The sequence below is a fragment of the Salmo salar genome, chromosome ssa12, assembly GCF_905237065.1.
Source record: "Salmo salar chromosome ssa12, Ssal_v3.1, whole genome shotgun sequence".
Taxonomy (NCBI): Eukaryota; Metazoa; Chordata; class Actinopteri; order Salmoniformes; family Salmonidae; genus Salmo; species Salmo salar.
This window is the reverse complement of record NC_059453.1, coordinates 24,176,357-24,202,057: the sequence shown is the minus strand read 5'-3', so window position 1 is coordinate 24,202,057 and position 25,701 is coordinate 24,176,357. Positions and strand designations below refer to the sequence as shown.

General features: G+C 43.4%; 1 protein-coding gene across 8 annotated transcripts in view; it reads right to left on the bottom strand.

The window, feature by feature from the left end:
* Positions 1-25,686, bottom strand: part of LOC106589006 (RNA binding protein fox-1 homolog 2) — a 33,652-nt gene extending 7,966 nt beyond the window's left edge. For 2 of the 8 annotated variants that reach the window (XM_045691129.1, XM_045691131.1), the window contains exons 1-8: positions 24,608-25,681; positions 18,147-18,197; positions 8,677-8,886; positions 8,388-8,549; positions 7,993-8,046; positions 7,715-7,807; positions 591-681; positions 339-422 (exon numbers count right to left, since the gene is read on the bottom strand). In XM_045691129.1, the coding sequence (XP_045547085.1) occupies positions 339-422; positions 591-681; positions 7,715-7,807; positions 7,993-8,046; positions 8,388-8,549; positions 8,677-8,886; positions 18,147-18,197; positions 24,608-24,865 (1,003 nt within the window). In that variant the 5' untranslated portion in view covers positions 24,866-25,681. Of the gene's footprint in view, positions 1-338; positions 423-590; positions 682-7,714; positions 7,808-7,992; positions 8,047-8,387; positions 8,550-8,676; positions 8,887-14,415; positions 14,871-18,146; positions 18,198-24,607 lie in introns of those variants that run through there. The other 6 variants (XR_006757934.1, XR_006757933.1, XR_006757935.1 and 3 more) reach the window with 6 other exon arrangements.
* Between the last annotated feature and the right edge of the window lie 15 nt (positions 25,687-25,701).

The window sequence follows — 25,701 nt, the reverse complement described above, 5'->3', positions numbered from 1 at the left end:
CTGAATACTTATGTAAATAAGGTATTTCAATATTTTATTTTTAATACATTTGCAGAAAATTCTAACAACCTGTTTTCCTTTGTTATTATGGGGTATTGTCATGTTATTATGGGGTATTGTGCATAGATTGCTGGATTTTTAATCAATTTTAGAATGAGGCTTCAACGTAACAAAATGTGGAAAAAGTCAAGAGGTCTGAATACTTTCCGTAGACACTGTAAGCTAACAATGTTAGCATCTCACCTATACCGATGAAATGAAGACTTAAGCTAACAATGTTAGCATCTCATAGCATCAGCTGTGTTGATGAAATTAGTCTAACAATGTTAGCATCTCACCTGTATAGAGCTCTGGACTGTACATGGCTCCAACCATTGGACTCAACTTCCACCCGGCTGTAGGGGAGTTGGCATTTAGTAGCCCTAATGTAAATTTGAGGAAAAAGAGGATAAGAAATATGAGTAACACAACATCTCAACAAGTTAAACATACTATGCAATTACACTGATCACATGCAACTACACAGGAACTACATTGCTACTATCGTATTGGTCATATTCAGTAGTTATAACCAGCAATATTATCTTTACCATAAGGTATAGCGGCGAGCCCCTCTCCTCCATTAGAATATGGGGTGACCATTTTCTTATTGGTCATCACCCTGGCTGTGGCATTGTTGACCTGGGTGTCAGAGAAAGGTCAGAGGTCAAGACAACACGACGAGGGGTCACACCGGACCTGAGGGACAAACACGCCTGCTCCATGCACAAACAACATGGGCTCCTCCTGTATACCAAAACCCATAGAAATAGAATGAATAGAACAGGCTTGGAACCTCTAACCCTGGAAAACTGACTGTTAAAATCAGGGGTACACTCACAATATCTGCCTGGTACTGTGATGTAATAATTTCCATGATATTGTAGACAGTTCATTCAAATAATGCTAACTGATGTTGTGATGTGGCTCATGCAATTGAATGTACTGTATTTTTTGTAATGCCATTTTTTTTTTAATTGTTTAAAATCACAGCACAGATTGATGGGTACACTTCCTGCATTTACTTACTGCTTTGGTCTTATGGGTACACACGCAATGGCCAACAGTCCACCCATTATGCCATCACTGACTTGAATGGGGACACCCGTTCTAGTCATTCTATTTCTATACCAAACCACACAGTACAGGCCCCAACATAACCTTCAGTACTACTGGAACAAATAGGCCCTAGATATTTGAAATATGAGTGTGTCAATACACTTAAGAACTGGCTATGACTTTACTAACTCAGATTATTAATACATATGTAACTAAACGCAAATAAAATGAGATTAGTAAAAAAAAAAAAATGTTTGTACTTGTCAACATTTATCTGCTACTGAGTCGTATGAATTGAAAAAGTGACAGTAGTGTTAACATTGGATATGAGGTTCATTTTTCTGATGTAAAGTGATGGTAATTGATTGATACATGCGTTCTTTTGAAGGAAAAAAAACTAGGAATTTGTGAGTATTCACAATAACTTAACCATTGACACACACAGACTGAACAAAAATAAAAAATAAAAAAACACTTCAGATTAAGGCATTCAAAAGACATCCAAGACCATTCCAGGCATTGCTACCTTTAAAAAGAGGGAAAAGAGAGGGTGAAGTAAGCTTCTGTTGAACACGATGCAAAACGTTTCATCACTTGAACAGATCATACACAGATTACACGCAGCCAGTCAATCAAGAGCGCATCACATGACCAGAAGGTGAGCCAAACCAGCCAATCAGCAAGCATCAGATGCAGTATATATAGACCAATCAAAACATTCTGGCAGCCCTCCCAATCAAGTCACACACATCATACAGAGAGGGGGAGAAGAGAGAGCGGGATGCAGGAAGAATAGCCAGTCCACATTAAAAGACATGGGAACACATAAATGATGGGAGGTAAAGAGAGAGTGAGAGAGAAAGAAATGCAAAAATTATTTTTCTCATGAACAAAAAACAAATACCAAGATGCGGAACAAACGAATCAAAACAAAGAAAAAAACGTCTAACCGTTTGCCTACATATAAGATCCAATACATGAGCTGGGATAGAAAGAGGGATGAGACAGACAGGGAGAGAGAGGACAGAATAAAGAGATAGAGGATGGGGGGATGCAAATGTCATTCCTCAAAAACCAAATCAAACCATGACCGTGAAACACTGTCAGGCATTGCAACTCAGTGTCGCACTACAAATAACTAGAAGCAGACACCAATATAAAACACACCATCCAAAACCAAACCATTGCGCAACATTTAAAAAAAGAAACTCTTCATGAACAAAATAAAAGTCTGGGCACATAATCCAATTAATTACAATCCTATTGAGAGTCAGATGTGATACTGATGATGGTTTCAAGATGATCTTCTCTCTAGCGGTGGTCTCCATTGGTAACTAGTTTGAAGTAGTTTATGTACTCTATATCAGTTGCATATCCTTAGCTTGTACAAAGTGTCATTTTACCTTCGTTTTAATGTGAAGAATAGACTACTCTCTGCCCTTCGACCTTCTACATCGACAACTACAGCCAGCGCACAAAACCTACTGTCTAGTTACCAAGACTGACTTCTACAACAACGCAATCATGCTGTATCATGCCAATCCACTACTAGTGTACCAAACAAAATGCTATTGAATCAAAGCAATCTACCGTTTGGTATTCACTAAAGAAAGGTAGCTAATACATAACATAGAGATGACAGTGGCACTATATGATACAGACGACAAGAGATAGTCAACCATGCAGGGAGTAAATAGCTCTAGAATTAATGTTTGAATGCAGTTAGAGTGGTGAATGGAATTAATGCATAAAGTGGTAATCAGTTGCGCTTGCAGATGCGTTTTATATCAGGTTATCTTAATGTTACAGAAAGAGTCTGGAAGGCCATGCGGTCAAATGCCATTGGTTTTTCTAATCGGCATTTTATTCGCCAGCTCCACAATCAATCACAGGATTAGCCAATCAGATCCTTTCGATCAAACCCTGCCGGGTCAAGGACACTTTTATTGTATTTTTTTTGTGTGTAGGGTGCACTTTATCTTTATTTGGCGGATGGGGGGTGGGGGGTCATTCAAAAATGATGCCATGTGTACACAACTTACCATTGCTGGGGAAACGGTGTGAGGACACGCGAGCGGTTACCGTGGAGACTGACAACAACAACACAGAAATCATCAGGGGGAAATAGAGAAAATATAATAAGAAATTAACCAAAACAAAAACAACCAATGAGGTGATGAAAAGCAACCACCCCCACCCTGAGGTACACAGAGGAAGTGATGTCATGAAGTGATGTCACAGGTGATTGGTCACCTTTTGACATAAAGCTGACCTCTATTGATGTAACTACTACAAATACCCAATACAAATGAGCAGATACAGCCATACACATATGGGAGACAGAGAGGGACAGTTGAGGGATCAATCTAGAAGCCTATGGGTCAGGGAGAAGTCACTGCCCAGCCTTCACTGATATTCTAACAACTTTTCAACACATCACCAGTGTTGGGGGTAACGCCTTACAAAGTAACGTGCTACAGTAATAATACTTTTTGTGATAACGAGTAATATATCGGAGTTACTGTTCAAATTGGAGTAATAATATTACAGTTATTTTTGTTATCATTCCCTTCCTATTACATTTATTGATCCAAATTAATGTGCGAGATTATTATTCCCTCTGTTGGCGCAATATATATAAAATAAAAAAAATATGTCCTCTCACCAAGTTCCTGTTTTGCCTGCACACACTACTACTAACTGCTTAAGTGAGGGCGATGGAAAAATGGCAGAAGCGTCTAAAACACTTACTTTCCCAGCGTGGAAGTACTCCCATTACTTTAATTTGGTAGGACAAGATGACAAGAATAACACAGTAAAAGGTCAACTCTGCTCAGGTGAGAAACACCAGACACTGCTGCTGAAGATGACTGTGGGCCTACCTCATCCAAACAACCAAGGTTTGATTCTAATGGTTCAGGAGGACAGGAGCTGAACCAGCTTGTAGCTGGGTATGTAGTAGAGGAAATGCTGCCCTTATCCGCAGTAGATATTGTGTCTGCCATTATTAGGCTAATTGTGTTGGTGCATAGGCCTATGTAGGGTAACGTTGACATTGTTTACATTGAGTGAGGAAGCGCAACGTTTTGGGGTGTAACACAAAAGTAATAAAGAGTAGTGAAACGAATTACTTTTCCGAGGGAGTAATAAGTAAAGTCATTCATTAATGTTGAAAGAAGTAATAGGTAATACGTTTTTTTTGGGTAAAAAACCCAACACTGCACATAACAAAATACTCTATTTGAGTACACTTAAAAAGGAGAATGGACAGACGGAGAGAGAGGTATATCGACTAGGCTTGGGCAGTATACCATTTATACCGTATACTAGGGTATTTGGAAAAAGCCACAGGATGTTTTTTTCAATACTCTCAAAATTATTTATTTTTATTTTTTCAATAAATTTGAATATTTGTAGTAACTTTAAGTTAATACCTGCAGTCAACTTGTGCAATACGTTCGGCGATAAAGCAGATCGCGTTCTTCATTTCACCGGTCACATTATTTTACATTCTGAAGTTTACCGCAGTTCCCCAGAACAGTTGAGCCAGTCAAGTGTTTGTTTGTAAATGGCAGGGGTGTGAACTTGAGTCACATGACTTGGACTCGAGTCAGACTCGAGTCACAAATATGATGACCTGCAACTCGACTTTGACTTCAACACCAATGACTCGTGACTTGACTTGGACTTGAGCCTTATGACTCGACCTGACTCGATACCCTCCCCAAGCCCAAATATTAAAAATGGATGCTATTAAAAAAAATGTGCAGCGCATCAACTCTTCTTTTAACGGATTACAGTTTGAATCGGACAGCAGCCAATCAAATTGTGCCAGCTGAGAAAAAGTTGTGCGTGGCAGTGCAGAGGAATGTCGGCGGGTGAATTCAGATTGAGCCCTTGGAAAGATGATGACGGCACTGTATCAAAAAAAAAAACTGATTGCAACTTGCAAAACATGCGGGAAGAAAATTACAGACGGAGGCGCAACAATTTCCTACTTTGTTCGACATTTGAAGCTGCACAAAGAACGGTAAAGTCGTGGATAATATATCCGACAGCTATATATTTTATTACTTTACTAGTGTATCATGTAGGCTAGCGTAACATTAAATCAATGAGCCTCCACACAGTCAGTCAGAGCAGGAACGTGATCATTACACCTAAGATTGAGCTACAACTGGCTAGGCAGTTGGTAGCCTACATCCTGCCTGATGTTCCTAAAACAAGGTTGGGCGATTGTGGTTGGGCGATTGTGTACAAGCCTACATCGCCCGAAAGCAATCCTCGATAGTCGATCATTATTGGGAGGGGGGGGGGGGGGGGGGCTACCCATGTATTTGCATGGAAATATAACATTTATTTGGAAAGTAATAAATATAGATATTTTTAAAAGCATTCATGATTTGCGTAAATGTAATACACTAACTATTGCTCTTGTTAAAAATATGAAATGGTATTACATTTGGTGAAGAGCACATTATGACTTGTTTAGGACACGAAATTCAAAGTTAAAGACTTGAGACTTGACGGTCTTGACTTGGACTTGCCTGTTTTGACTTGGGACTTGAGTGCTAAGACTTGAGACTTACTTGTGACTTGTAAAACAATGACTTGGTCCCACCTCTGGTAAATGGCACAACAGGAGACAGCTGGAGCTGGTGAGACCATAGCGTTGTATATCTATCGGCCAGTCACTGTTGTGTGCCGCACGAGGTGATGAAGTTGCACTCATACAATTCACTACGAAATGTTTACATTTACGTCATTTAGCAGATGCTCTTATCCAGAGTGACTTACAAATTGGTGCATTCACCTTATGATATCCATGTTTGCCATCAGATATCTTATAACGGCTTTCTGCCGTGTGTGAGAAGTCAAAGAGCTCTTGGTTAGTCATCTGTACAGCTGGCATTTTTGTTTTCCTCCGTTCTTCTCACCTCTGCTGGATGTACACATGCTGGATCTTCTTTCAGAAAAGCATGCATCACAACTTTGTTCATTTGGTCAATGTCTCTCGTTCACCTTCGCTTGTACAAGTCCACACGCAACGAAAATGACATTCGGTAGCTACGAGCTATGACTGTATAACTTTATGAGCTGGATTTGCCGGTCTTTGCAATTAGTTTGTTGTTAGCATTCTAGTAATAGACGCCCAATGGCCTTTTTTTGGCGTTTTTAGTGCCCCTTGTGTGCTATGCCGGTAATACCGTAAATCATGGGATGGCAGGTAGGACGGTATGAAAATCTGGATACTGCCCAAGCCTAATATGGACAGTTGGAGGGTCACAAACAAACACAGGTTGATATAAGGGGAGAGAGACAAACAAGGATAGACAGACTGACCGGCATGAAGATAGAGAAAGAGTGGAGAAAGAGATGGAGCAGAACAGAAAAGGGGGGAAAGGAGAGGAAGACAGCCGTATCATCGTCACTCTTCACTCTCTCCATCTCTCTCTCTCCCCCTGTATTTCTCTTTCTCACCCACACGTTTAGGCCCACATTCACACAACAGAGGAGTGCATAACAGTTGAGAGCATGCAGAAGAGCTCAAAATAAAGCATGGATCTAAAACCAAGAGCCAAAGCGATGGCAGAGCATGAGGTGTTTTCCTTCCAAGATCTTCCAAGTCATGCTGACAAAGAGAAACAGAGGCATCGCAGCGAAACTCATTCCCATTACACCAGGTATTACTCTTGGAAAAGGGGGATGCAAGTGAGGGTATGAGCTGTGGGTTGCCTTTATTTAATGAGTGATATATAGACCCCCAAAAATCACCAGTGAATCTATAAGCAGCAGATCAAACACTTCACCACCACACTCCCTCAGGGCAGTCTCATACCAACACCTGCACCTGCCAACACCTAATGCATGCAGCAATGTCAACATACAGCAACGTAATCAAACTACTTCAATACTGTGCACTGACTCACAATGAAGCACACAGGTATCTGAATGTAGGGTAAAGAAAAGGCGGCAATCTTTTATGACATCACATCACCTGACCGGTCTTCTGAAACACGATTGGTAGCCCATGCAAGAGAATCTCTCACAAACACAAGCAAGCATGGTTGTTTGTCAGAAGAAGAAAATAAGGAAGAGAGGAGAGGGAGACGTCCCCTCTAAAATAGTGAACACCAATAAAGCCCGGATTCTGATCGTGGAAGTGATGATGGATATAAAGAAGGGGTGCAGCAGAGAAAACAAGATACTCCCTCTTGCATGCTGTGTCATAAGCAGCGCCCAGAGGCACAGTGTGTAAAGGTTTCATGTGAAAACACTGTTCCCAGACCATTTTGTTGCCAAACCACCCAGCATGCTTTGCAATCCAGGCAGACCCATAAAGCTGAAGATCAAAACGTGCAAATGGCCAGTGCACGAAACAGGACATTATGTAAAACCCAAGACATTGTGCGCATCAATCTTTCTGTGAGGCACCACCGCACCATGCTGGAAGGGGGTTATTATAACACTAAACACAAACACACTCCCCGAAACCATTTGAGACAGTTCAACTGGAGATGGAGGAGCATACTAAGCCAACCGGACCTCATTTCACTGCTGAACATGGGACAAAGACGAAAAACAAAATGGCCACCGCTCTTGGAGGGTAAATTACCTCAACCTTGCGTCCTTCCACCAGAGTTCCGTGGAGAGCGGCTCTGGCCTTCTCAGCGTCCGCGCTCGTCTCAAACGTCACAAAGCCAAAACCCTAGGGAGGGAATGGGGTTTAGGATGGAAAGAGAAGGGGATGGAGAGAAAATGAGAGGGTTGGAATATAAGAGAAGGATAAGGGAGATGAAGAAATATGCGTAAGCTATGTCCATTCTGTGCAGAGTATTATGTAATGCCACTTAAAATGAACAGGTTTGGTATTTTGATGTGTACATGTCATACCTTCGATCCTCTCTCGTTGAATATGATCTCTACGTCGAGGATCTTTCCAAATTGCTGGTGAAAAAAGGAGGGGGCAGCGTCAATAAGCATGGCACTGCAAACTACTGCATTGAAAATGAAATACAGAAATTGAACACAAGGCGTCAGTATTGTACGCGACATATAAACAAGCACAAATCATGCTGTACTTTTTAATGATCAGTTCTATTCCTCTTAGTGCCTCTCTTAATTCTCTGCTCTTTTTCCTGCTCCATGTTAAGGAAGCTTTACTAAAACACTAATTTAAAAAGTCCTAAAATGGATGTAGCAATCACAGATTGCTCCTTTAAATCTCTAACTAATCTAAAATGTCAGGGTTGGGGATGGGGAAAAGGACAAAATTCCTGGTCTCGTACCCCAAACATCTGCCGGAGGTCAGGGTCTCTGAAGCGGAAGGGAATGTTGGAGACGTGGAGGCGTTTGGGGGTCCCCTTCTCTGAGTCGTCCCCTACGGACCCCCCGCCACCACCTCCTCCTGTACCCACCAACTGGGTATCAATCTGTGACGACACATCTGACTGATGTGAGAAAGAGAGAGCGAGAAAGAGAGAAAGTAGGGATTTAATAGACACTTACTCCCTCATTCACAGCGTGAAACAAACTCACTTGTAAAGTTTGTGCAAATAAAAACCCCAACAAACTCACGTGGGTCGTTAGGCTGTTTGGGACGCTTGTCGGGGTGTTAAGGCCTGCCTGTCCGGCCTCCACCGACCCCTGGATGGCCCCTGCGGCGTACAGACTGGCCCCGTACTCCAGGGCCAAGCCGTTCTGGGGGGGCGGAGGGGGAGGAGGGGGGAAGGCGGAGAAGGATGGGGGGACGAGACCCTCTTGACCACCTGCTGCATCCTGAGAGCCCTGAGGGTGGGTGGGAGGGAGAGGGAGAGAGCGAGAGAGAGAGAGAGAGGTGAGTGGTCTTAAGTAACTGGCTGGCTATACTCCACCGTATTCCTTTACCGACAGAGAGCCGGAGAGAGCCTGAGAGAGCATCGCTAGGGGTAAGACCACTTTCCCAAGAGGTTCAGTTTAAAAGGCTTACAGGCACGGATATTATATTTCCATCCCCCAGTGTGTGTGTGTGTGTGTACTGTTGTCCATTAAATATTCACTACAGGCCCATCTATTATTGAGGGGGTCAGCAGCTTCCACACAGAGAAGCAGCACAATGGATGGCGACGCCCACACACAGACACACACACACACACACCTCAACACACTAACTCTGACACGCAAACGCCCACATGCCTAAACATTCTAAGGCTGACTGTTGGATAACGGCTGTGCTATAATCTAATGCCCACAACTACCCAAAATACTCTCATAAACACACACGCACGCACACACACCACAGTGCATTCCTGGCTTACAGGCAGAGGGGCATCGCTACCCTAAATGGAAATGGTGAGAGTGCTGAAAGAGATGACGGAGAGACAAGAGGAGGAGAGGAAAGGGGGATGGGATATGGAGAGGGAAAGGACATGAGGTGAAGACTGACAGAAAAGTCCTGCTACTAATCCATGAAATACTACATTCAACGTGTTTCATTCATTTACTATATCAGACTGCTAGAAACGGGTTTGGCTTAGATTGTTGACAACATATAACTATATATAGTCTCCAAATGTTTATTGAAAACAAATACATTTGCACAATGAGCTCCTGTTGTCTCTCAAATACATTGTTAGTTGTAGGTTAGCTAGCTAGCAAATGTTTTGCCATATTAGCATTCACATGAAATTAGTCAAAACAAGACATGATATCACAGCCGTGGTCCCATGTGGTTCAGTTAGTAGAGCATGGCGCTTGCAACGCCAGGGTTGTGGGTTCGATTCCCACGGGGGACCAGTACGAAAATGTATGCACTCACTACTGTAAGTCACTCTGGATAAGAGCGTCTGCTAAATGACTTCAATGTAAAATCAATAACAAGAAAACTATCAGAATGTCAGCTTCTTGTCATTGTTGCTAGCTAGCTGACTATTTTTGTGACGTTGTCTATAGATAATGACAAGCATCAGTGTATATAGCAATAATGGTGTGATATCTAAAACACAACATCTGTCTGTGTGTGTGTGTGTGTGTGTGATGGGGTGAAGCGTTTCCCTGCTGTGTGGTACAATACATCCAGAGTCCCTGAGGGAGTGTTAGGACAGAGTGTGTGTGTGTGTGTGTGTGCCATCTGTTTAAGCTCCTGACCTTTCTCTGCCTTGCACCTGTGACAAGCTGTGGACTGGGCCTAGGTCCTTTTGATTCTTTCAGAACAGAAAAATAAAGAAAAAAAACAGGGCAACCCCCAAGCCCCTTTCCCAAGCCCCTTTCCCAAGCCCCTTTCCCACTGTACATGTTTCTAACCGTGGGTTGTTCTATGGAGACTTGGAAAAAGCCGTGAAGCTAAAATATTGGCAAATAACATCCCATTCTATTCCCTTGCTTTGTTTTTCAATTCTGCCAAACCGAAACAGAAAAATAGAGCAACCTTGAGCCTTCCATTTTAGCTGAACGACTGCATGACCTTTCAAAGAGAATATTAATGTTCCATTTTCCACACAGGCCGTCCACAGCCCTGATACTGCACACCATGGGTATCTCCCAAATGGAGCCCTGTTCCCTGTATAGTGCACTTCTTTTGACCAGAGCCCTGTGGGCATCAACTGGAATGGTCTCCTGGTCTGTCAGGATCGCCTTGTTATGCGATTTAGACTAAGTTGCTTTGTCATTCTCTCTGGATAAGAGCATCTGCTGAATACATACATAGATTGCGTAACGAAGAGAGGGATGGCTGAGAGAGGGATGGATGGAGAAAGAGAGGGACGGAGAGAGGGAGAGATATTGTCACTCTGATGTGGGGTGTCCTGTAGACAGATATGTGTCACGCATCTTGTCAGCACACACTTGTAAACGCGTGTGTGTGTGTCCCTGGTTGTGTAAGCTTATGTCGTCAGTTCAGCGGAGCCTGTGATTCAGAGGCAGACGCTGCAGCGGACTTACTTTCGGGTCAGTTAGCACCGGCTAGCTAGTGTGTTTGAGGAGCCTGGCATGTTAGAAAATGCACTCCTCTGCCCTGTCTGACTGCAGCAGTGTCACTGTGTGCGAGTGCGCGCATGTGTAGATAACTGCAGCTAACCAGGCCAGATCTAGGCCTTTTGACATGAATAATGACTTTTCAGGGACCTCTTTGTCTAATGGGTGTATGGCATAAGTCTACAGCCTAATTCTAAACAACAGCAGTGTATGAAGAATGGGGTAGGTGGCATTCAATGGATACTACTGAACTGTAGATGATACAGTTCTGTTGTCAGTACATTAGAGACGGAACTTAACAGTATACAATTCAAAATACTATTTATTAAATTCTTGCCACGTTTACCAGCTATCTGTACATTCCTAACCTAAAGAACTGTAGAAGAAATCCTTCCCTTCCTTCCGCCCCCTCTCCCCATCACTCTCCTCCCTCCCACTCTCTCTCCTCCTGCTGCTGCTGTTCTCCCTGTCCTCCCCCTCAACTCCACCCTTCTTTTTTTTTAACGCTTCATTAAATCCAGACGGGACCCTTGCATCCACCCCCCCAGTCAACCTCGCTGCCAGGCAGCCTCATAGCAACAGAACATTAGCTCGCCCCGTAAACTCCTCCCACTCCACATCTCCTTACAGGGTAACATGTCTGCTTGTCATGAAGCCCCTCTCACTCCGCCCCCACATCCATTTCCTTGTAGGGTCTTATGCATGCTCCCGATTATCACGCGCACACCAGGTTCTCTGTCATCTCTCCTGTATTGTGTCTGGTATTAATGGTCTGTTGGGCTCCGGTGCAACTCTTTATGAAAGGTACACATTCAAGAGAGACATGGTTGACAATATCTGTCGGTCAATATTGCTTTACCGTACCGCTTGTCAACCATGCAACTACGCACGCACGCAGACAAACAAACACACACACACAAACAGGAGTCTATTGACACTACATATGACGTTCCTCTTCTTCTAACACATTGTCATTGACCATGGAACTAGTTCGTCTTGTTCAGAAGACAGAGTGCTCAATACCAATCTGACTCTCACATGGCCAACGTGTTCATGTGTGTACATAAGCTAGTGCCTAGATGACCGTTGTACTGTCAATCACACTGTGCACCGAGCGGTTGGAGCGAGGCTTGTTGGGATTTCACATCCTGCCCTCCTTTGGAAAGTGCATCATTAGTTTTCAATAGGAAATCAGTTTAGCGCTGCCATAGAGTGGATACAAATGAACATTCAAAATGGACCTCAGCAAAAAAAAGACTTCCACGATCCCAATAGTAGAACTGTTTTTCTGTGTTAACTGGACCCATTAAATAATCCATTATTATTACATTTGAAGCATGGCTCAGGACATTGTGTATGCTTCATGCCCATGTGGGCCTGTGCAAAGTTGTTACACTTCACGCCTACCTCGATCAATGAATGATCGTCATAGCAACAACACTAATAGACCATTTTGAAGAAAGGGGGCAGAATCATAAATCACCGGTACTGTAGGCCTTTGAAGAATGTCAAGAGCTTTTGACCTCCATAGTTTAAGTGTGTGTGTGTGTGTGTGTGTGTGTGTGTGTGTGTGTGTGTGTGTGTGTGTGTGTGTGTGTGTGTGTGTGTGTGGTGAGCCAGGTAGGCGTCTCTCCCATGCCTTAGGGCACACGCTTGGGTGGGGCTCTGCAAATATTTCTCCAACCCTCTCTCTTTCTCTCAGTGCTAGGCTATCCCTACTAGCACAAAGAGCTCTGTAGTAAAAGCACAACTTAAAACAGAAGCTATAATTTACTGTGCCAGTGCTTCTCCACAAACAAACAAAAATCCCCCTTTCAAGTGAATTGCAACTTTGGATCCACAGAACTGCAATGTCAGCGATTCAGCATTCTATTACGTCACGCAAAAAAAACCTAGCTTTATCTAGTGAGCTATCAATCTCACTGTCTAGATTATATGTCCACACCCATCTACCTCCCTTATCGATATATATTTCTCTATCAGTCCATCTGTGTATAATCTATCCTTTAGGAACAACTATGACTCCTATGGGCCTTCCTGCAAAGACAAAAGGTGGGCTGTCTGTCACCTTTAATTTCAATTTACATTCTCCTGTTTCCCCTCTCTCCGTCCCATCCCCCTCTTTCTGGGGCTCTTAAAGGAAAACATTGAGATAACAGCTGCTAGGGCCCCAGGGAGAGGCACAGGGAAAGGAGGTCAAACAGTAAAGGGAGCAGGATTCAAAAGGTACTGCTGAAAGAAGTGTACAGGCCAACGCATGAATGCAGGCAGAGCACTAACCAGGGTTGTCAGTCAGACACTGGTGGAACACACTGATGGGACCACTGAGTCACCCCTCAAATATAATGATATGACGATAGTCTGACACACACACGAGAGTCTCGACCTTCAACAGTGTGTGTGTGTGTGTGTGTGTGTGTCTCTCTCAGAGAGATAAGAGAGTGAGGGGGTATTGGTTGAGAAGAAAGAGAGAGCAAGACAGAGAGAGAAAGACAGAGAGACCGGCAGAGAGTGAGACAGAGCGAGAGAGAGACAACTGTTCTTGGGGCACCTGTCCCTTTCGCTCAGAGCATCGAGGGATACGTATACAGACAGCTGCAGAATTTCTTTACCCTCTTTTGCTCTCCTCCCCCCTATTCCCCCTCTCCTCCCCCCTATTCCCCCTCTCCTCCCCCCTATTCCCCCTCTCCTCCCCCTATTCCCTCTCTCCTCCCCCTATTCCCTCTCTCCTCCCCCTATTCCCTCGCTCCTATACCCAAACATGTCTTGAGGCTTACTCAGATCCCGAGGACAGTGCAGGCTAGAGGCCTGTACTTACATGGTCATCTTATTCTCCCACACGTACACATCCCTTTCCCTGTTCTCCAGAATTGTAGGAACAAATATTCCCGTCCATATGTGCTGCATATAAACATAAATGCTACGAAGCATGAATTGAGAAACCAGAGTACAAATGTAGCCAGTGAACGTATCTGTTAGCACTAGAGGCCAGGGCAAGAGAACAGATGCCATGACAATACGGTACTGCAAAGCTCACACAGCATATTATAATACAGATTCTAACTTCAAAGGCTCCATCTCTGTCCCTCTCCTAGTGCAGCGCAGTATTCCAGTGTTGATTTCCTATTTACCGACGCGTCTGACTGATGATTGGGTGGAAAGCCATGCATGAAATGGCCTCACTAGCACACCGCTCAAGTAAAAGGGGTCAAACACAACGCTTGGCATTTGCGCTGAATTAAGAATCGCTGCTGCTAAAGAACAGACAAACCTAGTTTATGTAATTGAATTGTTGTTCCTTTAAAAATAACAACCGAAACACAGTAGAATAATCCTTGCAGAGGGGATTTCAAGATAGGAACTCACCGACATCACGGAAGGATAGTACAGTCCCATCATCGTATTTGTGCAAAAACTTGAAATGTCCGTTTATCCTCCCTCTCCTTTCCTCCTCTCTATCCGAGTACGTGTCCTCTCTCCAGCTCACTCTCCCGTCTATCTGTCGCTCTTCACAGATTCAAAATCTCCCTCCTCTTCCCTCGCTTGCTCCGTATACCATGCCAATCCCCCCTCCCCACCTCCTCCGCTCTCTCTGTCCCTGTCACGCTCCCTCGTTCACTTTTTTCCTCTCTATTGTGCTTTCCCTCAAACCCCAGCCTTCGGTTTCTCTGTCGTACCGTTGCCTGTTCACTGCTTATCCCCCTCTCTCTCCCTCACCCAGATAGCCTGATGCTCCCCAGCCACACTTCCTCCTCCCCTCCCTTTACGCCGCCTCCTTTCCCTTGCTGTCACACCTGCAAACTTTCCCCTCCCCTACTTCTCTCTCTCCCTCCGTGTCGCAGTATCTCCCTCCCCCCTGTTCTCTTTCTCTCCATGTAGGTGAGTTAAACTGGGGCTGCTCGCACCACTGGGAGACTACAGAGTGAGCGAAAGAGCTTTGTTTCCCTCCTTCCTCTCCTTTCTGTTTTTCTCACACTCTCTCTTCGTCTCCTGCGTGACACTCTAGGCTCTTCCATTGGAAAGTCTTTGATCACCTCGTCTCATGCTGTCAGTGACAGTTTAGCAGCTCTACCCCAGGGAGCTTTGTGAGCGACTTCTCATCGTCTCATGTTTTTAACCTCTTCAGGCCAACATCCCCTTACGATACCGCCGTGGTCCAAATGGCTTTTTCCTCTATACGGCTTCCTTGAGCAAGAGTCATTTAAGAATGGACAAATTCTAAGTATTTTCACTTAAAAGATACCATGCCATTGCTTTCCTTTAGCTGTCATTCCACACTACACAGAGGTATACAGTAAGTGGACATGAGGACAGTCTGTATTCTTCTATTTGGCCGCAGAAAAACAACCAAGGATATAGAGATGTATAGATAGTGGAATGGGAATATCCATTCTAGTAATTCTAATTCCATGCATACATTGTCAACCATGTAAAATGTTCATGATGAATGATGTTACACGGCATCCGTAGCACGAGGGAGCGAGGGATAAAGAGAGAGGGATGAGGGGATTATGGAAAGAGCATGGAGGATGAATGGAGGATGATCTGAGGATTAACAACACCAACTAAACCACCTAATAACACAATCAGCCTCTAAACACACCCAGGTAAACACACTGGACATACGGTACACACACATTTATGAGGTAGGCCCCTATGTATTGTTTTTAAATGTCATACGGGCTGTGTTGACTGCAGGGCACACACACAAACAGTTTGTATCTCAGATAGTTGTGTTTCCACTAGGATTTATTTCAGCAGCGGTGACAAATAATTTATATCTGGTTCAAGTTTACATTGAAAAAGACCCCGAAAATTATTTCTAAATAAAAGAATTATACATACATACAGTTGAAGTCGGAAGTTTACATACACTTAGGTTGGAGTAATTAAAACTCGTTTTTCAACCACTCCATAAATTTCTTGTTAACAAACTATAGTTTTGGCAAGTCAGCTAGGACATCTACTTTGTGCATGACAAGTAATTTTTCCAACAATTGTTTACAGACAGATTATTTCACTTATAATTCACTGTATCACAATTCAGAGGTTTACATACACTAAGTTGACTGTGCCTTTAAACAGCTTGGAAAATTCCAGAAAATGATGTCATGGCTTTAGAAGCTTCTGATAGGCTAATTTACATCATTTGAGTCAATTGGAGGTGTACCTGTGGATGTATTTCAAGGCCTACCTTCAAACTCTGTGCCACTTTGCTTGACATCATGGGAAAATCAAAAGAAAACAGCCAAGACCCCAGAAAAAAAAACTCCACAAGTCTGGTTCATCCTTGGGAGCAATTTCCAAATGCCTGAAGGTACCACGTTCATCTGTACAAACAATAGTATGCAAGTATTAACACCATGGGACCACACAGCCATCATACCGCTCAGGAAGGAGACGCGTTCTGTCTCCTGGAGACGAACGCGCTTTGGTGCGAAAAGTGCAAATCAATCCCAGAACAGCAAAGGACCTTGTGAAGATGCTGGAGGAAACAGGTCCAAAAGTATCTATATCCACAGTAAAATGAGTCCTATATCGACATAACCTGAAATGCCGCTCAGCAAGGAAGAAGCCACTGCTCCAAAACCGCCATAAAAAAGCCAGACTACAGTTTACAACTGCACATGGGGACAAATATCGTACTTTTTGGAGAAATGTTCTCTGGTCTGATGAAACAAAAATAGAACTGTTTGGCCATAGTGACCATCGTTATGTTTGGAGGAAAAAGGGGGAGGCTTGCAACCCGAAGAACACTATCCCAACCGTGAAGCACGGGGGTGGCAGCATCATGTTGTGGGGGTGCTTTTCTGCAGGAGGGACTGGTGCACTTCACAAAATAGATGGCATCATGAGGAAGAAAAATTTAGTGGATATATTGAAGCAACATCTCAAGACATCAGTCAGGAAGTTAATCTTGGTCGCAAATGCGTCTTCCAAATGGACAATGACCCCAAGCATACTTCCAAAGTTGTGGCAAAATGGCTTAAGGACAACAAAGTCAAGGTATTGGAGTGGCCACCACAAAGCCCTGACCTCAATCCTATAGAAAATTTGTGGGCAGAACTGAAAAAGCACGTGGGAGAAAGGTTTGTAGGCCTCCTGACTCAGTTACACCCGCTCTGTCAGGAGGAATGGGCCAAAATTCACCAAACTTATTGTGGGAAGCTTGTGGAAGGCTACCTGAAACATTTGACCCAAGTTAAACAATTTAAAAGGCAATGCTACCAAATACTCATTGAGTGTATGTAAACTTCTGATCCACTGGGAATGTGATGAAAGAAATAAAAGCTGAAATAAATCACTCTACTATTATTCTGACATTTCACATTCTTAAAATAAAGTGGTGATCCTAACTGACCTAAGATGGAATTTACACTAGGATTAAATGTCAGGAATTGTGAAAAACTGAGTTTAAATGTATTTGGCTAAGGTGTATGTAAACTTCCGACTTCAACTGTGTGTGTGTATGTGTATGTGTATGTGTATATATATATATATATATATATATATATATATATATATATATATATATATATAGTGAGTATATAGGCAAAACGCTGTAGTATATACTCAAAACAAACTCTGTTTTAGAATAGTGAGGGAGAAATTGAAGCTACTGGCAGGATAGCTTTACTACATCATCCATGCCGTATCTATGCGCTTATCTTGATATTGAATTGAAATTCCTACCATATTTTTTGGCTATCCTAGGGCAAACAGGAAATAAAAATAAACCTAGAGAGCAACCATAGACCTAATGTAAAGCCATATTAACAAAGAGTAAACTTATATAGAGAAGGTTATTCAGAAGGGGTTGGGTTATGTGTGGAAGAAACATTTCAGTTGAATGCTTTCAGTTGTACAACTGACGAGGTATCCCCCTTTCCCTTATGTGAAGTTGTCAGACTCCCAATCAGAAATGATCTGAATCCACATCACCACCTTGTGGCTTGAAGAGCTTAGAAAATAACTTCAATATGTCGTTGCCCATATATGGAAGAAGACAATGGAGGACATAAGATAATGAAAATATATCATACAATATGCAAATGTCTCACATGTATACAATTATGTTAAGGAGACAGTAGTCTTACCTGACTGTGGGTTGGGTATCCATGGTAACCAAGGGTCAGGGGGTCATTGTTCTGAAAGAGAAGAGAGCAGACATTTAAAAACAAGAAAAATGTATTTAGTTTGTCTCGCCGAAAACACAAAGGTCACCAATTACTATCATTTTTTACATCAAAGTTTGACCCGTTTTTTTTGTGTGTCCGTTTTAAGTTGTACAATCTTCACTCCTTTATTCTCTCTTTCCAGCATAATCATCTCGCCCTCCTCACCAGTATATTCCATGTTCCAGTTAATTGATGCATTAATGGCCACACTAATCAAATTAATTCTGCCTGTGCCTCACACACTCCTCTAGCTAGCTCCTCCACTCAATGTCCTGGTGTCCTCTTCCTCTCTCTTCTCACGCCAGTGGAGCTATTGTGTGTTAGTTAGGAGAGATAAGAGGACAGGGAGAGAGAGAGAGAAAGAACGAGGGAGGAGGAGAAAAAGAGAGACTCACCGTAGCGCTTAAATCAGAAATAGGTCACAAGTGTCATGGAGTATACTGCCTCCCTCACATCATCTGCCCTGATGCAACCCGCTGTCAGATTCCTCTCATTTATTTGCTCCGTTATAATTGGTGGGGGTGGTGTTGCAAGAGAAAGAGAGAAAATGGAAAGAGAGAGATGTAGGCTAGCTACCAAATATTTGGTGAGTAATTGCCTAGTGTCCTCATTAAGCTCTCCTCTTCCCCCATTGTGCTATCAGTTAATGTTAGGTTACCCGATGTTAATTAAGCTGCGACTGTCTGTTATAAAACATACACTTTTAACGCACTTTATTCACACGCATAACACCATGTACTGGCATTTTTGGAATGTGTTCTATCAAAATACGGCATGAGTTGGTTTTCCAGCAATTACTATACGCTCGGTTTGAGGGGAATAAAATACATAGGCATAGCTGTGTATCGCTACATCAAAACCATCTCTCTTTTCTGTTTTCCTCCTCCCTCCATCCATCCCTCCCCCTCATCTCCCTTTCATCTGGAACCAATGTCCCTCGCCTGTGTTGTCCCCGGAGGGAACACTTTGCTCCGCGCGCATCACAGCTTGAGCTCTCACAATGAGCGCTGTAGCCATCTACCTCAAGCCACAGGCGCTGTTACACAAACACTCCATCACAATACTTTTTATGGAACTCAAAAGTAGGAAGTAGAGAGAAGAGTTGCTATGCTCGTTCACTGCCGTTTGAGTAAGTGTCCTGGAGAGCCAAAAATGTACTTAGCGAGAACAGACTTTTGAGGCAACCGTAAATTATTAATTGCCTTTTAGAAGCCTGACTAACATGAATAAAGTATAAACATCTATTTGAAATAGAGGGTAAATTCGCTAAACTGTGTTGTAGTCATGAAGGCAGACACGCAATAATACTAGTCAAATCCAGTCACATTTTTTTAAGGGGCACCGCGAAATGGGATAATTATGTTGAAAGATCTATGGGGGAAGGGCCGGGGCGAGACGGTAAAAACACATCTGGAATAAATATTTCTGGAATAGCAAAAAAAAAAAAAAAGGAGGGCGATCGAGGAGAAAGAAGGGATGAAAAGGAGGGAGGAGTGGAAAGTGAGGGAGGAACCCGGGCTAGACGAATAGAGAGAGAAATAGGAAAGGGGTAAAAAAAAAAAAAAATGTCCAAAGAAGACGAGGACTCCGTCCCAAATAGCACTCTATTCCCTACAAAGTGCATATGGCCCTGGTCAGAGTAGTGCACTATGTAGGGTGCCATTTGGGATGCAAACAAGGACAAAGACAGTAAGTCATACATAAGCAGAGTCATGAGCTTAATTTCCTTAAGGAGGAGGGGGGAGGAGGAAAGAGGAGAGGAGGGAAGAGGAGAGTACAGGAGGGAAGAGGAGAGTGGAGGGGGAGGGGAAAGGAGAGCTGTCTGAACGGAACATGTCCACTCAGACAAACACTAATACACAAACATATACGCACACTCTCTCACATTCAGACATGCGCATACGCACGTGCTCTCTGGATAACAGCTTTGCTATAATCTAAAAGCACACAACCACCCAAAATACTCTCATAAATACACACACACACACCAGTTGTGCTATCCCCACACATTACAGTTAATCTACTAGAGTGATTCCATCTAGCATCTGCAGCCTTCTAAGAAACCATCCAAGTACGTAAATGCTACTTCTACTTACGCCTTCTGTCTTTGTCAAATGGACAAATTAATGGGCTATTTCTGTTTAGAGGAGAAGCTGAATAAAAGCAGAGGACAAACTCAAGGAGGGAAAAAGAGAGTGAGAGGGTGAGAGCAATCAGGAGAAAGTAACAAGATGTCTTGAAGTCAACAGATGGTGAAAGGAGGGAGGGGAGAGGGGGACTCCAGGGGGTAGGGAATGGGATAGGGCTTGGAGGTGAAAAAGGACCCAAAACAGAGGTATGGGTTGAGAAGGGCAAGGTGTGTGTGTGTGTGTGTCAACGTGAACAGGAGTTCAGTTATTTCCAATGGTCCAAGTTTCTCACTCACATCACCAGTTCACAGGATTGTGGTAATCCCTTGTACACATGGACCCAGTGCCCTCCCAAAACCACAGGGCGTGTGTGGTGGTGATTCCTTCATTTCACAGGCCACCTGGTTATTCACTCATCATTTGATACAGGATCACTTTCTTACGGAGTCGAATCCAAGTTGAATTCACATCAAATTTCATTCAATTTTTTCCCAAAGAACTTGAGGGCCAAGAAGGCATGAGGCACTCAGTAGGATGTGACTCCATTTTAACCACAGAGCCCTTACATTCTAAACCTCATAGCCAGCCAGAGGATCCAATAGTATATTCTAGCGCTCTATACTTCCCATTATTGTCCCTTGACACAGAAAACCTACACTTATAGTCCTGGTTTTAGTGGATGTTGCCTGTATGTGCAGCTCTTGGATCAGTTTGAACTGCTCCTGCTGATGGTTGATGCTAGAACTGGGGCAGGAAAATCTGATTCTAGATCAGTTTATCAAGACCATGTCGACCTGTAATACACTGATAACAAATGAACCCCTGCTACACAGAACCCAAAATAAACAACTTGGGGTTGAGTCAGTAAACCCGGTGGAGGAGACCGTCATCATCCTCTCGGAGAGAAATGGGACCAAAACTAAATAAATATTCTCAAACTCACAGCGGGAGAGGAGAACATTTTTCTTGCTGACGTTTCATTCTATTTCGGTCGGGCGGACTGAAATAAAAGTACATCTGAGTGCTGCTGCTCACTACTCTACTGACCTGGGTTCAAACACTATTCAAAATCATTCTAATTTCCAAACCATTTCATCTCTGCTTGATTGAGCTTGACTGACTTTAACGGACCAATTGAATGGCCCCACATTTGTAAACCTGGCCCATCTGGCTCTCCGGGCATGACTAGAGCAAACGCACAAAGCATTTGAAAGATTTCAAATAGTTTTAAACCCAGGTCTGCTGCTCTGTGCTCCTCCACACACATGAATGTTGTAGTCCAGTCATTCATCCTGGCCGCTGTCACCCCAGGCGTGTCCCTATTAGGTTAGGGACCCAGGTCGTACGCTGCGTGACAGACGCAGGGAGCTCTGCATACGGAATCAAATTGGATCCGACAACCTCGACATCTGCGAAATCTCGATTTGCGGTTCTTATTCTAACCTATGCATTTTGGATTGCAGCCAAAGTGAAATATGAAGGAGGTTTTCAAAGAGCTATGCAGCTGCAGGGTAAGAATATGAAATAGCAGCTTCATAAGTGTACAATCCAGATAAACCCATTCAGGTTAGAGCTTTTATTATGACTGAACTAGATGAGATTAATGATAAGGACATTTGTGACTTTAATGTGTAAAACAGCACAAGCACACTATTCCCTATTAGGGAATAGGTACCAATAGTCAAAAGTAGAGCACTAAGTAAGGAAATAAGGTCCCATTTGAGACACACACACTAACTGACGGTCCTCTGTTGTGTGATGGAGGAAAAGGATGGCTTATCACCATTACCACCACATCCCATTCTACTGGCATTAACCAGAGGTCATAGGTCATGACGTGGTGTGATGAGCAGCATGCCAAACATTCTGTGATAACACTCAGTAGAGGGAAAGACAGAATGAGAGGGTGAGAAAGACAGCGAAAATGTTGAGAGAACGAGAATGAGACGAGTGTGAGACGTGTCCAGTTACTTGACTACTTAAAAAGGAATAATGTCACAGATAAACGCAACACTTTCCATGATTCATCCTACCCATGGGGGAGAGGCCGGGAGGGGGAGAGGCCGGGAAGGGGAAAGAAGTTAGATTTGGAGAAATGCAAGCATGCATTTATGAAGTGACTTCTTGGAAAGCTTAGCGCCACTCTCGTTTAAGGAAGGAGCGTTTAATATCTCTTAACCTACTTTCAGCTGAAATATTAATGGAGGCATCATGTCAGGGGAATAGGAACACAGCACCGGTACCAGGTATTCACTAAGTGGAAAATTATTAACAGTACTCAATCTAATGTAGTAACAATGAACAGTCTGTATGATAATACTGTGTAAGCCTATTGATTACAATAGACAATAGGAATTTAAAGCAATGTCAATGAATGTACATCACCAGCTTTTGTAGCCAAAATATGATACTAAGCTCTACCGTCTGCATTATGCAGTGTGTGTGTGATTAATCCTCCCCCTGTAGATAGGGATCAGTGTGGTTCTAATGCCCCCTCCTGAATGAGCGGTGATCCTGTTAGCGTAGCGGGAAAAAAGCCTCTTTACTGCTGGTGATAGGGCAAATCTGCTCCCTACTACCAGGGAGGGGTGGAGAGGGGGGGGGATCTACGAGGGAGGGGTGGAGGGGATCTACGAGGGAGGGATCTACCAGGGAGGGGTGGATCTACGAGGGAGGGGTGGAGGGGGGGTCTACGAGGGAGGGTTGGAGGGGGGGGATCTACGAGGGAGGATCTACAAGGGAGGGGTGGAGGGGGGGGATCTACGAGGGATGATCTACCAGGGAGGGGGGAAGAGATCTACCAGGGAGGGGGGGGGGTCTTAGACCAACCCGCAGACTTTCAACACCTTTTTAGGAGCCAAGGGACCATTGATCCATCCATCCACACCTCTCCCTCCCACACAAACGCAGGCACACACACCACCTTCCATCCATGCTGTCTGTTTTAAGTGAATTAGACGCTATAAGATTGTCTTTCAGCACCCCTGTAGGAGAGTATAGTGGTGAACTGCCTCTAAAGACAGTCTCCCTCACTATTACATGAGGGCAGCAAACTGGCCAATTCCCCTCCATTACCGCTACTTACAATGGCAGAGAGAAGGGCATTTTACCTTCTGATGGATTGGTTAACTTCCCTCTGCAACATGATACATTTAGTGCGTCACGTGACATCCTGCCTATGTATTTCTCTGGAGATGTGGAAAATGTGGGTATTTGACAACACTGAAAATTACAGGGTAGCCGGGTCAATTTGATTTGGTTGAAATAAATCTGTTGTGATGATACTGGCAGTTCCATCAATTGCATCATTAAGTGGTAAATGTCACCGCCAAGTGCAATAGACTAAAGCATGTGGGTTTGACTTGTTACAGTAGGACCAAAGGACTAAATACACAACAGGCAGTGATTGTATAGAATGGGACGTCTTTGTTTAAGATCCCCCACCCCAACCCCCCTAAATCACACACGCAAACATTTCACGCCCATTATAAACCAAATACTATTAACACAGTCTTGGTGTTAATAGATTTATTTCAACCAGACGAAGTACGACTGTTTTAGCATAACAACGGTTACTTTTGTTTACATTCCTGCTATTTGAAAACGTGCTTTTCTCAGTGATAGAGTCCAAATGCCGCTGCTTTCAACGGAGCATAATAATGTGACCGCTGGAGAAAGAGCATAGCCTGCATAACTAAGTAAACATGTCGTTGAATAGGCCTACAATAACAAAGGACATCTGTAGCATTGTATCGTTTCAGGAAAATTTAAGTTTTGAGTACACTTCAAAAGACATGGCAACAGTGTAGCAGCCTCCGTAGTCATCAATATTAATAGGCTATATATTGCATGCCGAGTCCGCTTAGAGTTAAAACGCAGATAGGATAACGTAAACTGCTAGTAGGCTATTGTGCGGGTCAACTCGTACACCGATCTCTCTCTCTGGCGACACGCTAATTAATCACACCAATAGATTAAAATGGTCGGAAGATAATTAGCCTAACGACCTCATTCGAGTGCTAGATTAAATAGCTTGGGTTAGCATGATGTTTCCTGTGCGGTTATAATGTCTACAGTAGCGAATAATTAGGCTATTAGCAGCCTATCTGACATGAAAACACCAGTTTGGGATCAAAGCTATCTATAACAGCGCTTTGCTTTGTGTTTTGGCTGTAAAGCATGCCAGTGGGCGTATTAATTCGAAAGAACAGAGCAATTCAAATGCCCACTCCTCTCTCGGTTCCTTCTCACCTGTCCGACCTCTGCGACTACTCCAGATCCGTCAATGCGGGGACGCTTGCACTCTGCCCCGGCCGATTCCACAAGAGCTGCCGACGTCTGCGCGTCAGATGCTGGGTCTCCTCGCTTCATTCCCCGGACAGCTGCGCCAGAAGCCCCGGTCGAGTTGGGATGCACGCCGGCCATTGTGTCCTGGAGCTCTCGATCCCGGTCCATGATAGCCCGAGATACAGGCAGCATGATTGATGTTACGTCGGTCGACATTAACATTTACAAACGCCTGATGTTCCCTGTCTAGTGCTAGAATTTTCACCTATCCTTTCTACCTTGGCCTCCGTCGAACTCTTTTCTGTGGTCAAAATTATGTTCAAGAAACCGATTGGGGTTTTATATAGTCTGTCCCTATGTATCCACTGTTATGCAACCCTTGATATTAAAGCTGATCAGATGTGTATAATCTGATCAAGAAATTCGATATAATAGTTTCTTTAAAATTATACATTTGCTGCCCTTAATGCCATTGATACGATGCAGATTACAAATAAATTCTATACAAAATTAGTAGTTAACGTTAATTTTCACCTGTTCATGGCCTAGCCTACTAACGTTAGTCATGTAACGTTACAGCAATATTCAGTCTGCAGAAGGCCTAGGCGATTTCGTTTTATTAACCTATACTTAACTAGACTACTTAATAATGATACTGTGCCTGGAATAATATGCCCATTCACCGTTAACCCCTTATTTGTGCCAGAGACAGAAATATTTTACGAAAACACATCAACATCCTACCTCAAGCGCAGGACTTAAAAAAAAAAAAAAATCACTAAACATGTCTTCCCTGACTGCTATTGCCTTTTTCAGTCTACTCGCCAGACTTTTTCGCATGGAGAGAGGGTTATTGAAAGTTAATCCTGAAGAACCATCTCCCCATGTTAGTCTTCCATTCTGTGTTAGATGAATTCCCAAAACAAAAGACAACGGGGCTGCGGTATTTCCTTTACCGTCTTCCCTATATATTTTTTCGTCCTTATCCCGGTGTATTCTTGCGGCGTGTACACTACAGAAAGGAAATGCTCTTCCTCCCCCTCTGTGCTCTCGTGTAG